The 16,217-nt window shown below is 40.4% G+C and overlaps 1 protein-coding gene across 1 annotated transcript; it reads right to left on the bottom strand.

Annotated features, from left to right (window-relative positions):
- Positions 1-2,787: 2,787 nt before the first annotated feature.
- blvra (biliverdin reductase A) lies at positions 2,788-9,674 on the bottom strand. Its single transcript, XM_083781335.1, has 7 exons — positions 9,623-9,674; positions 5,846-5,980; positions 5,163-5,282; positions 4,693-4,790; positions 4,182-4,289; positions 3,847-4,015; positions 2,788-3,521 (listed from the first exon to the last, which is right to left on the bottom strand). Exons 2-7 carry the CDS (start codon positions 5,962-5,964, stop codon positions 3,266-3,268), a joined length of 870 nt encoding a protein of 289 aa, XP_083637461.1. The 5' UTR covers positions 5,965-5,980; positions 9,623-9,674; the 3' UTR covers positions 2,788-3,265.
- Between the last annotated feature and the right edge of the window lie 6,543 nt (positions 9,675-16,217).

Below are 16,217 nucleotides of genomic sequence, written 5' to 3'. Positions count from 1 at the left end.
CAGCTTTTGACTGGACGAGGGTCAATGGAATGCATTTGGTTCAGTCCGCATCTTGGTACGTCTGGTTAGTTCACCTTCTTTGGTTTTTGGTTCTTCCACATGACAACTCCAGTGAAAGCTCCTGTGCAACACACACACACACACACACACACACACACAAACACACACACACACACACAGTTTGTAATGTGAGTAATTGTGAGGACATTTTGCAACAGTGATTTTACGAATGCAATCTTTACACGTTGTGTTTGCCATTGTTTTTATGTGTAAGCATCTATATGCTGACAAGCTTGTCGATTGGCTATTTTTCTGAGCAGCGGCGAAATACATCCGTCCTTGCCGTGAAAAAGGTCTACTGATTTAAAAGGAATTTGTAGAATCGGCCTCATGGGTTAAATTAAAGTACTAAGTAAGTACCGTAAATGTTTCTTTCCAGCAGTGTATTCACTCACCTATACAGAGAAGACCAAGTACTGCAACGATACCAGGAATGATGACTGAATGCTCTCTGGGTAGAAAGTACCTGTGCAGCTCATGATCACTGTCCACGAAGGGCTTGAAATATAAAATTACATTATTATTATTATTATTATAGTAGTAGCAGTAGTAGTATAGTGGATGCTGTAGGCAACACACTATTATTCTAGGTCAGAGAACTTTTATGCCAGCTAAAGTAACATGTTTTTTGTTAACATTTTTGTTCATTGAGAACAATGTTATTTTTTGCTTTTTCTTTAACCCTGGAAGTCAATTTTCAGTCCCCGACTCCCTATTCTGATTGGACAATATAATGTCCAATCAGACAGGAGTGACATCACAATATGTAATATAAATGTCAAGACAGAATTCATCAAGAACAGTACTTTCTAGTATAAACTCATGAATTACAAGTGTGTAATGGCTTCCCACATGAAGAACTAATACATCAGTGCAAGCGCACCATTAGCTTTGTTGTTGTTATTTTGTTATTATTTGTCATACATTTTGTGAAATTGTGTTTACTAATTTACCACTTTGTTTTGTGAAATAACTATTGGATTTGCTTAATGTTTGTGATATGCTTGTGTAATAACATAATTCAGTTATATTAAGTGTGATATGTTTATGTACAGTATTAATATAATGTGCACTCACCAGAACAATGACCCAGACCGAATAATATGTAAACAACAGCAAACTGAAGCAAACCAGTCCTACGCCTACTGCTTGATCTGTCCCTGTAGCCTAGAGAGAGAGAGAGAGAGAGTGAGAGTGAGAGAGAGAGACGCACAATGTGTAATAATGTGTTTTGGCTACATGTCATTACACCTAAATCTCAATAAGTAGCCGTCATCCATCAGTGGTGTCAATATCAGTGTCATTAACCACAGAAAAGAGCATTTAGGCTTAACTCCATCGTATGGGGATGAGTTTGACAAGTATAAATAAGGGTAGTTTCTCAAAGCAGAATTAAAACATGATGCTGCACAGCTTTCACACTATTTATATGATCACTATAGCTCTGATCCATAGCATATATCTAGATCATAGCTATATGATCACATGAACAGTCTAATGGACATATGGTTAGTAAATCAATGTAAAGATGTTTAGTATGATAATTGAGTGTACAGTTTAAAGTCTTACCATTTCTAAATGTAACTTCGGAACGGAGCTCTATATTATGCTTCTTCGACTACCAGCGTCAAGACAACACCTGACAGAAACTACAACACTTCCGGTGGTAGACTTAACAATAAAAGCTCAAAATAAAAGACCATATTCTATTTCTAGATTCAATAAACGTAAAGTGAAATTAATAAGCTCACACAAGTTTATGAACATGATAACATCCACTATCAAAATTGTAAATGGTATCTGAAGGCGTTTAATAGTGGTTTGTTTATAGAGTTATTAGACTGATATTTGTTCTCCACAAAAAACATGGTTGGTTTTGCAGACTATTCTATATATTTAGGCTGGTTTGTGTGTCCATGTTTCTCATTATTTGAAATGCAGTATTATGCTAATACTGCATTTCAAATAGCATATACCAGTATATGCTATGTAATTAGGAGGTTGATATGCATTCATCAGCCTTCATCCCACTGACAGGTAGTTGGAAAGCATGGAAAGCGAGTGTCTAGTCTATTTCAAACAAAGTGTTTTTTGACTGGGGGGGGGGGGGGTCATATTTTGACAGCAGGAATTGCCTGTCATAATTCGACCCCCCAGTATTAGGATGTTGATATTCATTCATCAGCCATCACTCCCCACTGACAGGTAGTTAGTCGTCCGTCCGTCCCCCCCCCCCCCAGAGAGGACGTATCCTACATGATATTAATTTTGTATTCATCCTTAGGACCCCAAATCACACCTTGGAAAGCATGAGTGTCTATTTCAAACAAGGTGGTTTTTGACTAGCAGGAATTGCCTGTCATAATTTGACCCCCAAGTATTAGGATGTATTAGGATATAGTGCATAAATCAAAGGACACCCTCACAACTTCTGTACATTCACACAATGTACAGAAGTTGTGATCGGGTGTCCTTTGATTTATGCAAAGCTTTGATTTGAAAAAGACAGTGTCTGTATTATTGAATACTAGCCAAAATATATAGGGCTTAATTTGTTAATACAACAATAATCAAAATATGCAAAGTAATTACTAACTTAAGTCTGCATTACAAAATGTGTAGAACAACTTTATTAAGATTAAAAACTAACACAAGCAAATGAGAGTACATTAAAACAAGACTTGAGATCAATGTAAACTCAGAACGACAATTATAAACAGGTGGGTTTTCATTCAAGGCAGTTTTGAGTGAGCGAGGGGGTGTCTCTGATATGTTCTGGGAGTGCATTTCAGAGGGAGGGGGAAGCCACAGAGTAGGCGGTTCGGAGCCTGGTCTTGGGGGCCTCCAGGAGGCCGGCATCACATGGACCCGAGGGAACGGGATGGGACATAGAGGTAGAGCCAGGTTGTGGAGTGCCTTATTTAGTTGGCGAGGAGCAGTTTTTAAAGTGGATTCAGTATGAACTTTTTTATAAACTTTATGAACCTTTCCAAAGTTCATAGCCTACTGTATAAATTTTTTTTTTCAACAATTATTTCTCATTCTCATTAATTAATACAATAAAATCAAGTAAGCTAATGTTACAACGATACTTTATACTTCTACTCCACATGATACATGGACAGAAATATTTTGAAAGCAGGACTTTTACTTGTAACAAGGTTAAAGGGTTGTTTCCCTGGTTTAAATGTTGTCGTTCATGGTTCTATTGTTGACAGTGGCGTTGTATGTTCTCAGCCAAGCACAGGCAGTGCAGAATCCTCCATCTTTCTTTCTGCAGGTCTTCAGGAGACATGAGACCAAGCAGCTTCCCAGAGAAGAGCACCAGGTCCTGCATGAAGAGCCCCACGGCGCCCCTGGTGGCAGCGGGCATCTCGCGCACAATGCCAGAGTCCATGCGGAAGTCGATGTTCTTGGATCTGGGGAGGCCGGGTCCTCGCTCCTCTATCCATGTCAGACTCCTGGATGGGTGGACGACATGACAAGTACACGTTAAAGCTGCTGTATGGGTGGACCTACACGACAAGTACACGTTAAAGCTGCTTAATGGGTGGACGACACAACAAGTACACATTAATTAAAGTACGGGTGGACCAACATGACAAGTACACATTCATTAATGGCCTATACTTTGATTTTGTGTTTTGCGTGGGCTATTAAACAATAGCAGATGTACAAGCTCGCAGTGAGCTTGTACATCTGCTATTGTTGCTTGTACTGATTTAGAAGGCTAGTCGGCCTCTAGTGGTCTTAATGGGATACATCAGGCAGGGTGTGCGTTGTCACCTGTTGTCCAGGGTTTGCAGCAGAGCGGTCATCTTCATATAGTTGTCATCCGGACGCTCCTCCATCCTGGCACTGGTCACTGACAACTCTCCGAACAGATCCACCAACCAGTCGAGACGAGAAATACCACTGAATGCCATGAAGCCAAAGTTGGAGTTTACAGCCCCACCTGAGAGAGACACACACGCAGTCACACGCACACACCCACATGGGCAGGGGGTGGCGTTTTTATGAGGTTTTGGCTATATTACAACATAGCCTACAGCTATTACAGCATCAACATTGCACTGTGATATAAAATAATGCATTCAATCGCGCATACACACAGGTCTCACCAGTGAAATGCAGTGTTCCCTCCTGCAGTTGTTTTCCTGTCAGCTCCGTCTTCAGCTGCTTGTATTCTGCTGATAACAACCCTATGTGTTCCACATGAAGAACTAACCCTACACACACACACACACACACACACACACACACACACACACACACACACACACACACACACACACACACACACGCACACAGTTTGTAATTACTCTTTACATTGTGAGGACATTTTGCAACAGTGATTTTATGAATGCAATCTTTACACGTTTTGTTTGCCATTTTTAAGTGTAAGCATCTACATGCTATCAAGCTTGTCGATTGGCTATTTTTCTGAGCATGACAATGGCACGCAACTAAAGTGTAAATCATATTTAACTCTCATTCCAATCCCTAAACCTGATCTCTAAATGTCTAATCCTAATCCCAACCTGAATCTTTTTCTAAAAGAATCCTAAAAGATCATCACAACCCTCAGTGCACATGAGCTGAAATGGATGAAAAAGAGCCTATTCCACACACCTTTCTCCTGGGCCAAATCCAACAGTTCCACAGCAGCCTTGTAGTTCATGGCCATGGGATATTCCACACACACATGCTTCCCTGTTTGCAAGAAGGTCCTGGAGAGAAGAGAGAGAATTATACATCCATAAACTGTAGCCTGTACAGTTATCTGTAAAACAGAGCACCTTACGGGTGCGTAACTCTGAGAGTATACAAATGGGTCCATTTGGTTCCATTTGTACATTCTCAGAGTTATGGGGGTCGTTGAAATTAAAAGGTTTGAGAACCACTCTCCTACACTGACTAAACAACTTTTTCCACATCTGCTTTTAGACTCATTAACCAAGTTCAGCAGCAATCAGTGAATCACTACTGGCGTGCGCTATTTCTCCTGTTTGTTTGTTTACCTCCTTCTAAACTCGACCACACATGCAGTGGCGATGGCACAAAGAACCTGCTCCTAAACACAGTGGAACGTTGAACGCTACCTGACGTTCTCCTCATGTGTCGTGTTCTCAGTGCAGATAAAGGCCGCACGGATGTCTTCTCGGCTCAGGGCTTCCTCCAGCAACATCTGTTTCACTCCCTGTTGCGGTTCCACGCTGCGTCTGAGACATCAGAATGTAATTACAACAACCATTCATATAGAGCAGTGCATGATTCTCAACCTGTGTTAAGAACATTACTGCATCAAAACGCAAAAGTAATAAAGAGACTATACTATTAAAACGTTTTTATCAACTTTAACTATGTAACTATGTTGATGTATATGATTGTGTTGATACTGGTGAAAATGATCAAATAAAGTACCCTATTTTGCTGGATATCAGACTGTTTTTTTTCAATGGAAATATCCTAAAAACGAGACTATTTGACATTCAATGTTATTTTTTCCACAAATGAGTCTTGAAAAATGAGGGTCATTTTATAATCAAGTTATCGTATATTTGGCACTGGTAATTTGAAAAAAATAATAATAATAAAAATTAAAATAAAAAAAATAAAAAATAAATAATAATACGTTTTGTTTACGAGGCCTTAAAGGCAATGTGATGTTTTATTTTAATTCATACAGTATATGTTGTCCAATGTTCAACGTCAAAAACACTTTTTCGCAATTCATCGTCAACTTAAATGTGTAATGGTGACAGCCTAGATGTAGATATCTTACCTGGATATGAATCCTTTGAGACACAGTGTGTCTACAGTGCTGCCAGGCAGTGGTGCCAACATGTCTCTGATCCTCACTTTACCCACCGTGCCCACGCCCACCACCACGGCACCAAACATCACTGATCTACAAGACCTAGAAGAAACAGCCCACTTGTTAAAATGGGCCAATCCTGCAAATTTTGAAAGCCAATGTTAGCCAATCAGGATGGAATATGAAATATCGGACAGATCTGTCTTGAGCACATGACTAATAGATACTGTGAAACGATTTGCTGGATTTTTGGACAAAATATGGAGTAATATCAAAAATAAATTACAAAAAAGTTTTAAAAAAATCGGCCTCCTGGTGGCGTTATAACTGGGAAATTTGGGGCAGAGGTTCATCGTTGGCATCTAGGGAGTGTGAGTGCAAAGTTTGGCATCGACCGTGTTAACGGTGACGGAGATTAGCTGTACACAGACGGACGGACACGGACACACGGACAGTCGGACACACACCCGGACACATGGACGGAGTGCAAAACATACTCTCTCCCCATGCCTTCGGCCTGGAGGAGACAAATATACTGACAGTACGTAATATTTAATAGTCAATATGGAATATTGATTATTAAATACTGCAATGTCTAAATATTGAATTTGGGGTGTCACTAACGTCACTTGACTGAGTAACAATAAACCAGAAGCTAACTTTTGTTTATGCCGAGCTAAAGTGCTTGTGTGAGAACTTCAAAGTAGTCAGCTGACATTTAAAACTGAAAAGTCGCTAAAACAACAGTTTAATTAAACTAGCGACGACTCCTGCACTGCATCTTTTACTACAGATATATTATGCGTATAGGCCAGGGCACACAAATGGCCCTGCTGCTCCCATAGCCCACCTCTCTTTTAAACACACAGAGATAATGGTCTCTCTGTCTTATCTGTGTCCAACAGTGATGCAAAATGTAACGGTTGAATCCGAAATACAAAACATTGTTAACAGTTAACAGTTGTACATTCATATATGTCTGTTACTCCTTTAAAACTACATAATACTAATAATAATGGTAATAATAATAATGGTAATAATAATAATAATAATAATAATAATAATAATAATAATAATAATAATAATAATAATAATAAAGACTGTTCCTTATTTTACTGAGGACCACATGGGACCCACCTCAAGTACAACCATGGGGTACTCATACCTTGGTTTGAAAGCCAGGAGAGGAGAGGGGAGAGGAGAGGAGAGGAGGGGAGAGTCCAGTGGTGCCGCAGTTCATCAATATCATATTGATACATACAGTTTAACCAGTTACTGTAGGTCCTTTATACTTTATACAGAACTGAGTTGCACCGTAGCCTACTTGGAGCGTCCTTTGTCAATCTACACCGATCTCTTTGCCAAAAATAGTAGATCTAGCAGATCTGTCATATTGTGATGTGCTGTGAACTTGTAATTTGGCTATTTTTGACAAAAGTATATTTGCTACAATTGGGATGCTGGAGACTGAGTTCAATTGGTTAAACCAACGTCAGGTTTTACATTTACATAGTGTAAATATGATATAAATGTAAGGTGATATAAAGTAAGTATCAATGTAATTCAGGGGTGCCGTGGATAAAAAAGGTTATTTACAGCCAGGGGAGACCTGAGAATATTCAAGGTTCAAGGTCTTTATTAATGTCCCAGAAGGGCAATTAGGTTTACAGCAAGAGTAGTGGTTTAAAACATAAACAATACAAACAATACAGGACAACAACAGACATGAGACACCATAGCATAAACAGAGGTCTGGGCGCATCTAGTGAAGGCATAGAATCAAGATAAAAAATAAGAAAGGCTACATTCAGAAAAAGTGCTAGGATATTTGAGAACCACTGGAAATAAATTTGCAACAGTTTGCAGAAAGTTGTTTTTCCTGTTTCACAACAGCCTGAGGGGGTAAGTGCAGTTATGTGGATGTGCTGGTAGAGCGGCCCTCTGGTAATCAGAAGGTCCCCGGTTCAAATCCCTGGCTCCTTCCTGTCATAGATCTGCTCTCTGGTGTGCTGACTCGTGCTTATAAGGATCCAATCGCAGGTCTAGGAAGAACCGCTGTGACTGGTCAGTATAGTCGCTGTGATTGACAGTTCTTGAACTGTTTTGCAACTATGTCTATAACTCTATAACCATAAGTAAAACTATATGCCTAGCCCTAAGGTGAGCATCAGCAAAACAATAGGCTAGTGAAATAGTAATACAATTTAAAGATGGAGTGCCACAATTTTTGAATTTTTCCAGTTTTTCATGTGAGGTGACAGTACTTAATTAGACAGACTGGAGTTGTTTTTATGTGCTATTGTGTATTGACTTTGTATTTAGGGTTTCTTCCTGGAGGCTGAACCCTTGACAGTCAAACGGGCCAATGAAGTAAACAGTAATATAGTGACACCACACTATCAGCCCCTCCCCTAACCCCTCCCCCTTTATCATACAACTACAGCTGTGGGTGCGGCTTCAGTTCAGGTGGATCACCACCCATCACCACCCACCAGGCAAACCAGGCATACTTAATTAACTGGTGGGCGTGTCCACATAAAAGCATGATTTTAACAAATACTGTACACTTTTTGGAAAAAGTTCTTCCCCCTTATATTGTAATAATACCTGATGATCATGTTTTAGGGTGGAAAAAAATGGTGGCACTCCATCTTTAAATAAATAAATAATATATAAATAATACTGTATATAAAGGTGTTATATTTTGTTGTTGTCAAGAGGAAACCTTGTATCACCGAAAAGGTTACTTTTCAGGAAATGTAGAAAAAAAAAGAAAACCAAGTTCCAATGGATATGACAAGCTCTTGTTAATAGAGGTTTGATAAAAGTGTAATTGTAGATGTTTGATAAAGGTGTTATTTTGTGTTATTTCTAAACCACTCTCTCTCTCTCTCTCTCTCTCTCTCTCTAACAGCCATTAAGAAATGTGAATCCCTAGACTCCTTCAAAACTGCTCTCAAAGACCACCTACGCACGGCTGCAATTCAAAACTGGCCCCTGTAAAAAAGGCAAAGCCCCCCCCCCCCTTAATTTCTTTAACTGTAGGCTATATTAATTCCTGTTTTTAGGAAACATTTGTACGTTTTTAAATGACTATTTTCTGATTAATTGAAAATAGAGGACCCTGACATATACACGCACGCACGCACAAACACACACACACACACACGCACGCACGCACGCACGCACGCACGCACGCACGCACGCACACACACACACACACACACACACACACACACACACACACACACACACACACACACACACACACACACACACACACACACACACACAATTGTAGGTTGCATTAATACATTTTTCAGGCTGATTCCTATCATTCTATAGGACCTCGAGCTAGAGCATGAATGATGATTAGAAAATTGCTATAAATAAAAGTTCACATTGCAACCTATAGTTAAAGCAATGTGAACAATCTTCTATTTTCTAATAACCAAAGTATAATATTAAATAACAAACACAGGAGTGTAAAGTAATTAAAACTGTTCCCAATTTTACTCATGGGGACCCCATATGGAATGGAACCCACCCCAAGGACCGCCAGGGGTCCCCGGACCTCGGTTCGAAACCCTACTGCAGCATAGTATTATAAAACCAGCCTTTAAATATAGATGTCAGCAAAATGCCAGCACGAGACATGAAGATGAGAACAGTTTTAACCAAAAACACACAATATGTAATACTTCATCCATTCATAATTCACTCATCCAATCAAAACGTTCTTACCGTTAAGTTACGCAGCAACCGCGTTACGTTCTTATAACGTGTGATCGTTGTCAAACTAGCAACAGCTGTCAAGTGCGCATTCTGTGCACCTCTTTGAAGAAGAAACTTCCGCTTGTATACTTCAAAATAAAACCATCTACATAAATAACATTATTTGAAAGATAAATTGTAGCCTATTGCAGGTTGTGTGTTAGAACAGTAGGGGGAGACACAACACAGAGCAGAAACTGAACAATTACACCCAGAAAGAAGAGACACCAAACCAGTGTCAACAGTGAATTTACAATTAAAAACCATGATCAGTTTAGCTTGTGATATTAAATTATTTTAATGAGAAATGTATAGTGTCAGTAGGCTACAGGGGCCCACCTGTGGTCTAAACTCTAATACACTGTTTCTCAAACAATAGCTAGGTCGGGACCCAGCTCGCATTATGGCGCGTTGTGCGCTTGTAGATCTGCTATATTTTCACTAGTTTGGGTTACAGGCAAACATCTAATCTCTCTTTTGGGTCTCGGCCTGAAAAGTTTGAGAACCACTGGTCTAATACACAAACAAAAGTGTTTGTTACAATGGGTTTGTATAGGAAGGGGGCAGGGCAGCTAAAATTAATATCAAATATCTAAATACTGAATCAAGCATGCAACTTAAAAACTGTCTGGGGTTTTCATAAAAGTCTGAGTAGACAATAAAATGACTAAAAGTTTTTTTGAAAGTGATATATCCCTTTAAACACACCACAAGACAACTCTTTTAAATTAGTTGTTCTCAACCTGTGGCTCCCTACATGTTTTTTAATTTGTATTAATTTATAATATGAGTGACTGATTATCGTAAACGATACAGAGCCACCGCCCAACAATATCACAGAGACAGTTAGTTTATTAGACAATTTTTATATGAGACGATTCTAAGATGACCCAATGTTATATTTTCCATAGAGAAATGACTTCTGCAACCCAGGGCATGAGCGAGCGAGTGACATCAGGACTTCGATACTCTATACCAGTAAGACGCCCTGATGGCGAGAAGCTACCTCACCGTAAAGGGCGGCTGCCGGTTACGGCTGTGCTAATGACTTTGGGGCGGGCCCGTCTAGAGTTTGAATGGACAGGTATCAGTCAAAAGGGAGACATCGAAGAGGAAGAACGGGTGGGGTAGGATCAACATATGGATTGTCAGAACAGGTCAGCTCCATATATGGAGATCTAAGGTTTTGAGGTCAGATGCAATGTTACATATACAGTATACAGGTGATGATCCAGTCTTCTCCATGTATGGCTATCCAGCTGTGTTTGATGAGGTCAGTGTCGTGATCTTCATATGAAGACGGCCATATATGGAGTGTGTCACGAGGCATGACGGACTGGCGGCCATATATGGAGCGTGTCACAAGGCGTGACGGACGGACGGATGGACGGACTGACTGTAATGCTTGTTTTGAGGGCCGCGGGTCACGGGCTGAAAAGGTTGAGAACCATTGTTCTTAGTGAATGTCTTAGAATGTGACACAGATAAGTGTTGCATCTACATCCATCTATCATTAAAGGAACACTAAACCCAATAAAAAACTTTAAAGGCCTATTCATACTCAGTTTTAGGTGATAAGCTACTAACCTTTTTGGTGGTTATAGTAAAAACAGAAAGATGTGTTGGGGTGAGCGGTGAGTCACTTATCACCGCGACGTGACGTCATGTTATAGTTTTCGGTGGTCACCTTATCACCTAAAATTGGAGTATGAATAGGCCTTAAAGATATATTCAGTGATTTCACTTAATTCAAATATCACTTATTTTTTTGTTTTGTTGTGATAATCCTCCCTACTATAGAGTGTGCTGGCCATATAAGGAGTTCCTCCCTGTCCCCAGTTAACCCCTGGGGGTCAAAAAACCGTAGGTTTCGTTTTTGACTCTCTATCCTGATTGGACGAAAGGCTGGGTCCCACAGCCAAAAACGAAACCTAAGGTTTTTTGAGTGAAATCACTGAATATACCTTTAAGTCTATTGTTTACTTACCCTGAGATGTCTTGAAGACATGGAATGAATGTTTGTTTGTAAGAAACGGTGAATGAAAATTCCAACAATGAAGAAAATACTTGATGAATTGAAGAAATCAGAGACTAATTTCAACAGCAATAACTATATGTAAAATAAATCAGTTTGTAAACTCCAAAACATCAATCATACTGTACATAGCACAATGAGTGTAGCAATATCACAATATAGTCCCTGAATTCAAAATTGTAGCCTACTAGGCCTACTGCAAAACTATAAACGTATTGGCATCAAACTAACATATTCTTAAAGTACAACAAAATGAAAGTACTCATCTTTCAGAAATAGCAGATCTACACACAGCAGATCACAACGCCTCACATCACAGCATCATGGTGTGTTGTGAGCTTCCATATACCTGCTATTTCTGAAAGATAATGAGTATATAGCTTAAATATTATATTGGGACTAATTGGTTAATGTCTTGTAATAATGATCTAAAAGTAACTTAGTTGTTTTCTATCACTGGAAATGGAAATTGATTGATTGTGAGAAATAACAATGGGAGAGAGAGACACACACTGACTACTGTACATCATGTGTACAGGTACAGTAGCCTACATGTGTATAAATGTACATGTTTAATAGGTAAAAAAAAGAATAATAATTTACAATACTACATTTGAAGACCAGTAATGTGCAGCACACACACACGCACGCGTGCACGCGTGCACACACACACACACACACACACACACACACACACACACACACACACACACACACACACACACACACACACACACACACACACGCGGGTCCTAGGGGCAGGCTTCACAAGGAGGGGTGTAACCAGTCAATGTTCTCTGCCCTGTAATCCTGATCCCAACCCTAAACCACCACACTCTCTCTCTCTCTCTCACTCTCTCTCTCTCTTTCTCTCTCTCTCCCCCCGTTTCCCTCTTCCTCTATTTTGGTCTCTTTTCTCCTTCTCTTATCTATACTTATTATCTACTGTCTATTATAACTCATCCTGCTCTAGCTAGCTCTCTCTCTCTCTCTCTCTCTCTCTCTCTCTCTCCGGTGTGTTGATATAAAGAGCTTGCCAGAGGCCACCACACCACTGCTTGTCATTTTACTGTAACTTGTAGCAGCAGCAGTAACACATGCTGAAGGCAGGCAGGCAGACAGACAGACAGACAGACAGACAGACAGACAGACAGACAGACAGACAGACAGACAGACAGACAGACAGACAGACAGACAGACAGACAGACAGACAGACAGACAGACAGACAGACAGACAGACAGACAGACAGACACTAGAGACCTTCTCTACCTTTTACCTTTGAATTCACAAACGCTACTAAGCAGCTCTGAGAGTCAGTCAGCTTTGAATAGTTCCAGAAGCATTTCGTTCAGACAGGCCGCAGGGATTCTATAGCTGGAGAAGAGGAACTTGGAGTGAGAAGAAGAGTGGTGGTGGGGCAGAAACTGTACATGGGACATAGTGCCCTAAAGCAAGGCAAGGATATATGATGGTGCTGTGGATGCTGCTGCTGTGGACCTCGTTACCTGTTGTGACCGGAGAGACGCACATGGACAGCCAGGCCAGTAAGAACCTTCTCTGTTTGATCTTGTCTTCTAGTACAGGAGTCGTTGACAGGGGGGTCCGGGACCCCGAGGGAGTCCTCAGAGTTACTACAAGGGGCAGGGATACAGTACTGGGGTCCTGGGGATGATGGGATCTCCCTGCTTCATATCAGCTAAGCTGATCGCTTGGCCTAAAAAGTAAAAATATATACCGTATGCTGTACTTCTATTCCACTACATCTCAACAGGCAAATATTAATATACTCCCTTAACACATTGTAAACCTGCTATTCTTTTCAGGGGGAATGAAAATAAATAAAAATAAAAGTAATTGAATCAATATTATTCATAGAAAGATCATGTGTAAACAAACAAACATACATTTACACATAGTGCTGTCAAGTCTATGAAGATATGAAATAGTTAAATCTAGACATTTTATACAATAATTATGTGAGAGAGGAGTGTGGGTCCCTGCTTCATCTCTCTTTCAGCTAAGGGGTCCTTGGCCTGAAAAACCTTTAAGATCCCGGATCTAATGTCAAACATTACATGACATGTGTTTTTTCAGGCGTGTCACGTTGTGAGATCAGCTACTCCTGCAGAATGTTTCATGTGGTTAAAGGTTGTTTCCAAAGTGAAAACGTTGTGGTGTGTGTGTGTGTGTGTGTGTGTGTGTGTGTGTGTGTGTGTGTGTGTGTGTGTGTGTGTGTGTGTGTGTGTGTGTGTGTGTGTGTGCGTGCGTGCGTGCGTGCGTGCGTGCGTTCGTGCGTGCGTGTGTTTGTATCAGTACTTGTGAGGACCAAATGGACCCATTATGAGAAATAAACGTTGAGTGGACCATTTGTGTCCACTTCCAAAACATTGAGACACAATTTGCTGAGTTTTCTGTTTTAGTTTGTTTTTCTTTTTTCTTTCACATCAGATTCAGTTTTAGATTCATTTAGTGGTTTGAATTGCATTACAAAATCTGCTGTGTTTATTTTCGTTTTTTTTGTGTGGGGGCGAGTGACATTAACATGCATGCAGAGCCAACATTTGCATGAGCGGTTCACTGGTTATGGTTGGTCATTGGCCCTAATAATCATGCCCATCTGTACCCACTACCCATGTGTGCTAGAACGTGTTTGTATACAACAGTATTCTTGCAATGTTTGCTAGCAGCAGAAAGAACACACAACTTGCTAAAGATTTAAAAAAAACACCTGTGAGTATAGTGTTTTGGTAAATATAGCTTCGCTCTCATGATTCATGTTAAAATGTGTTAAACAGACACATTTGTTTGTCATGACATGCAAACACTTTGTTTGCATGTCGTGTTGCCAGTGTTTGGGCCTATTAGAGTTATGGTTTGGTCTGAATGCGACAAGGATTTGTCATTGAAGAGAAGACAGTAAGACACCATGCTGAATTAGCCAACAATTCCGTATACTTACAGTATCCTTAGAACAAAACTAAACTGAGTGCAGTATACTGTACGGAGTGTACGCACTGTACATTTGGGCCAGAAATATTGGTAACGAAAAACATGATACCAGGTTGTTTTATGGTTGAAAACATATTCCTATAGTTTTAAATTAGAAAAAGATTCAGGTTTGGGTTAGGATTAGGATTAGACATTTAGCAGTTAGGTTTATGGATTAGAGACATAGTTATTATGCCTAACTTTAGCGTGACACGTTGTGGGTTTTTTATTTATTTTTATAAAGTATATTTATTGGTTTTTAAAGACAAACAAACATTACACAACAAGAACATAATAACAAACAAAATAAAAGAAAAGAAAAACAGCTCAGGCACAACACTATTATAAATAAAAAGATTGAATATACACAGACATGACAAGGACAATGAACCATAATGACAAGTGACTTTCGAATTTTCATAGACTCCCAATCAGGGAATACATCCATACAGTACATTAATACATATATTAAAAAGGCTTATCATAGGCACAAAACCATTACAAGAGCAGACCCATGCATGCTCCGCTCAAAGGCTGCAACCGCCACCCCTCCAGGCGGCAGGGCCAACGCCCCAAGAAGCGATCCCGACGCAACGCATCGAGACCCCTGCCCGGGCGATCACCCCCCCATACCCAAAGGGCAGACAAGCCCCCGCCCCAAAGCAGAGCACCCACTAGGGAAGAATGCTGGCATATAAGATATCTAAGGTTGGTACGGAAAACCTCCAAGTATCGTGGCAGACAGTGTGGACACGTTGTGGGTTTGTAGATCAGATTAGTTCAAAATGGCTTTAAAGAAATGTGTGCATTCATAAAATCACTGTCTTCAAATGTTGATGTCCTCCCAAGTATAGTAATATACATATGTGTGTGTGTGTGTGTGTGTGTGTGTGTGTGTGTGTGTGTGTGTGTGTGTGTGTGTGTGTGTGTGTGTGTGTGTGTGTGTGTGTGTGTGTGTGTGTGTGTGTGTGTGTGTGCGTGCGTGCGTGTGTTCCATCCTGATCCGGGTGGGTCCGGGTGGGTGGGTTTTCCTCCTACACCAAACACAGTCAACCCATCCTGTAGAAATAAAGCCTAATAATACAAATGGTGTCTGAAAAGGTCACTTTGGCTTGACAACATTGAGGAGATTCAGGCCAAGTGGTCTGTGGTTGTGCATGGTGGCCAAGCTGACTGTGTGTGTGTGTGTGTGTGTGTGTGTGTGTGTGTGTGTGTGTGTGTGTGTGTGTGTGCGTGCGTGCGTGCGTGCGTGCGTGCGTGCGTCGTGTGTGTACTTGACTAGTGTTTGTTTTATTATTTGAGGTTCAGGTTTAGTCATAGCTGTTGATGTGTGTCTCTGTCCACACCGCTGTGACAGAGAGCTGACAACTCACTATGAAAACCATGACTCGCGCTAACATGGTGATGTAAAATAAATCTGTAGTTTAAAAATTGCAGCCGCAGTCACTTTACGAAAACATGGGTTATTCCTCCTGTGTCCTCCTGTCTACCTTCTATAGCAATCACCATTAGTGTGTATAAGAAAATCTGAAAAGACTGTG

This window comes from Protomyctophum parallelum, assembly GCF_964188405.1.
Source record: "Protomyctophum parallelum genome assembly, chromosome: 14".
In the NCBI taxonomy this organism is placed as follows: Eukaryota; Metazoa; Chordata; class Actinopteri; order Myctophiformes; family Myctophidae; genus Protomyctophum; species Protomyctophum parallelum.
The sequence above is the reverse complement of the archived record's forward strand: the minus strand, read 5'-3'. Positions and strand labels throughout refer to the sequence as shown.

Excerpts from the sequence above, each read along its gene's own strand:
- blvra (XM_083781335.1), bottom strand. The coding sequence starts at position 5,964 with ATGTTTGGTGCCGTGGTGGTGGGCGTGGGCACGGTGGGTAAAGTGAGG. Across the intron at positions 5,283-5,845 it reads CTCAAAGGATTCATATCCAG|ACGCAGCGTGGAACCGCAAC; the intron begins GTAAGATATCTA and ends CTGATGTCTCAG. Across the intron at positions 4,016-4,181 it reads GGGAACACTGCATTTCACTG|GTGGGGCTGTAAACTCCAAC; the intron begins GTGAGACCTGTG and ends TGTCTCTCTCAG.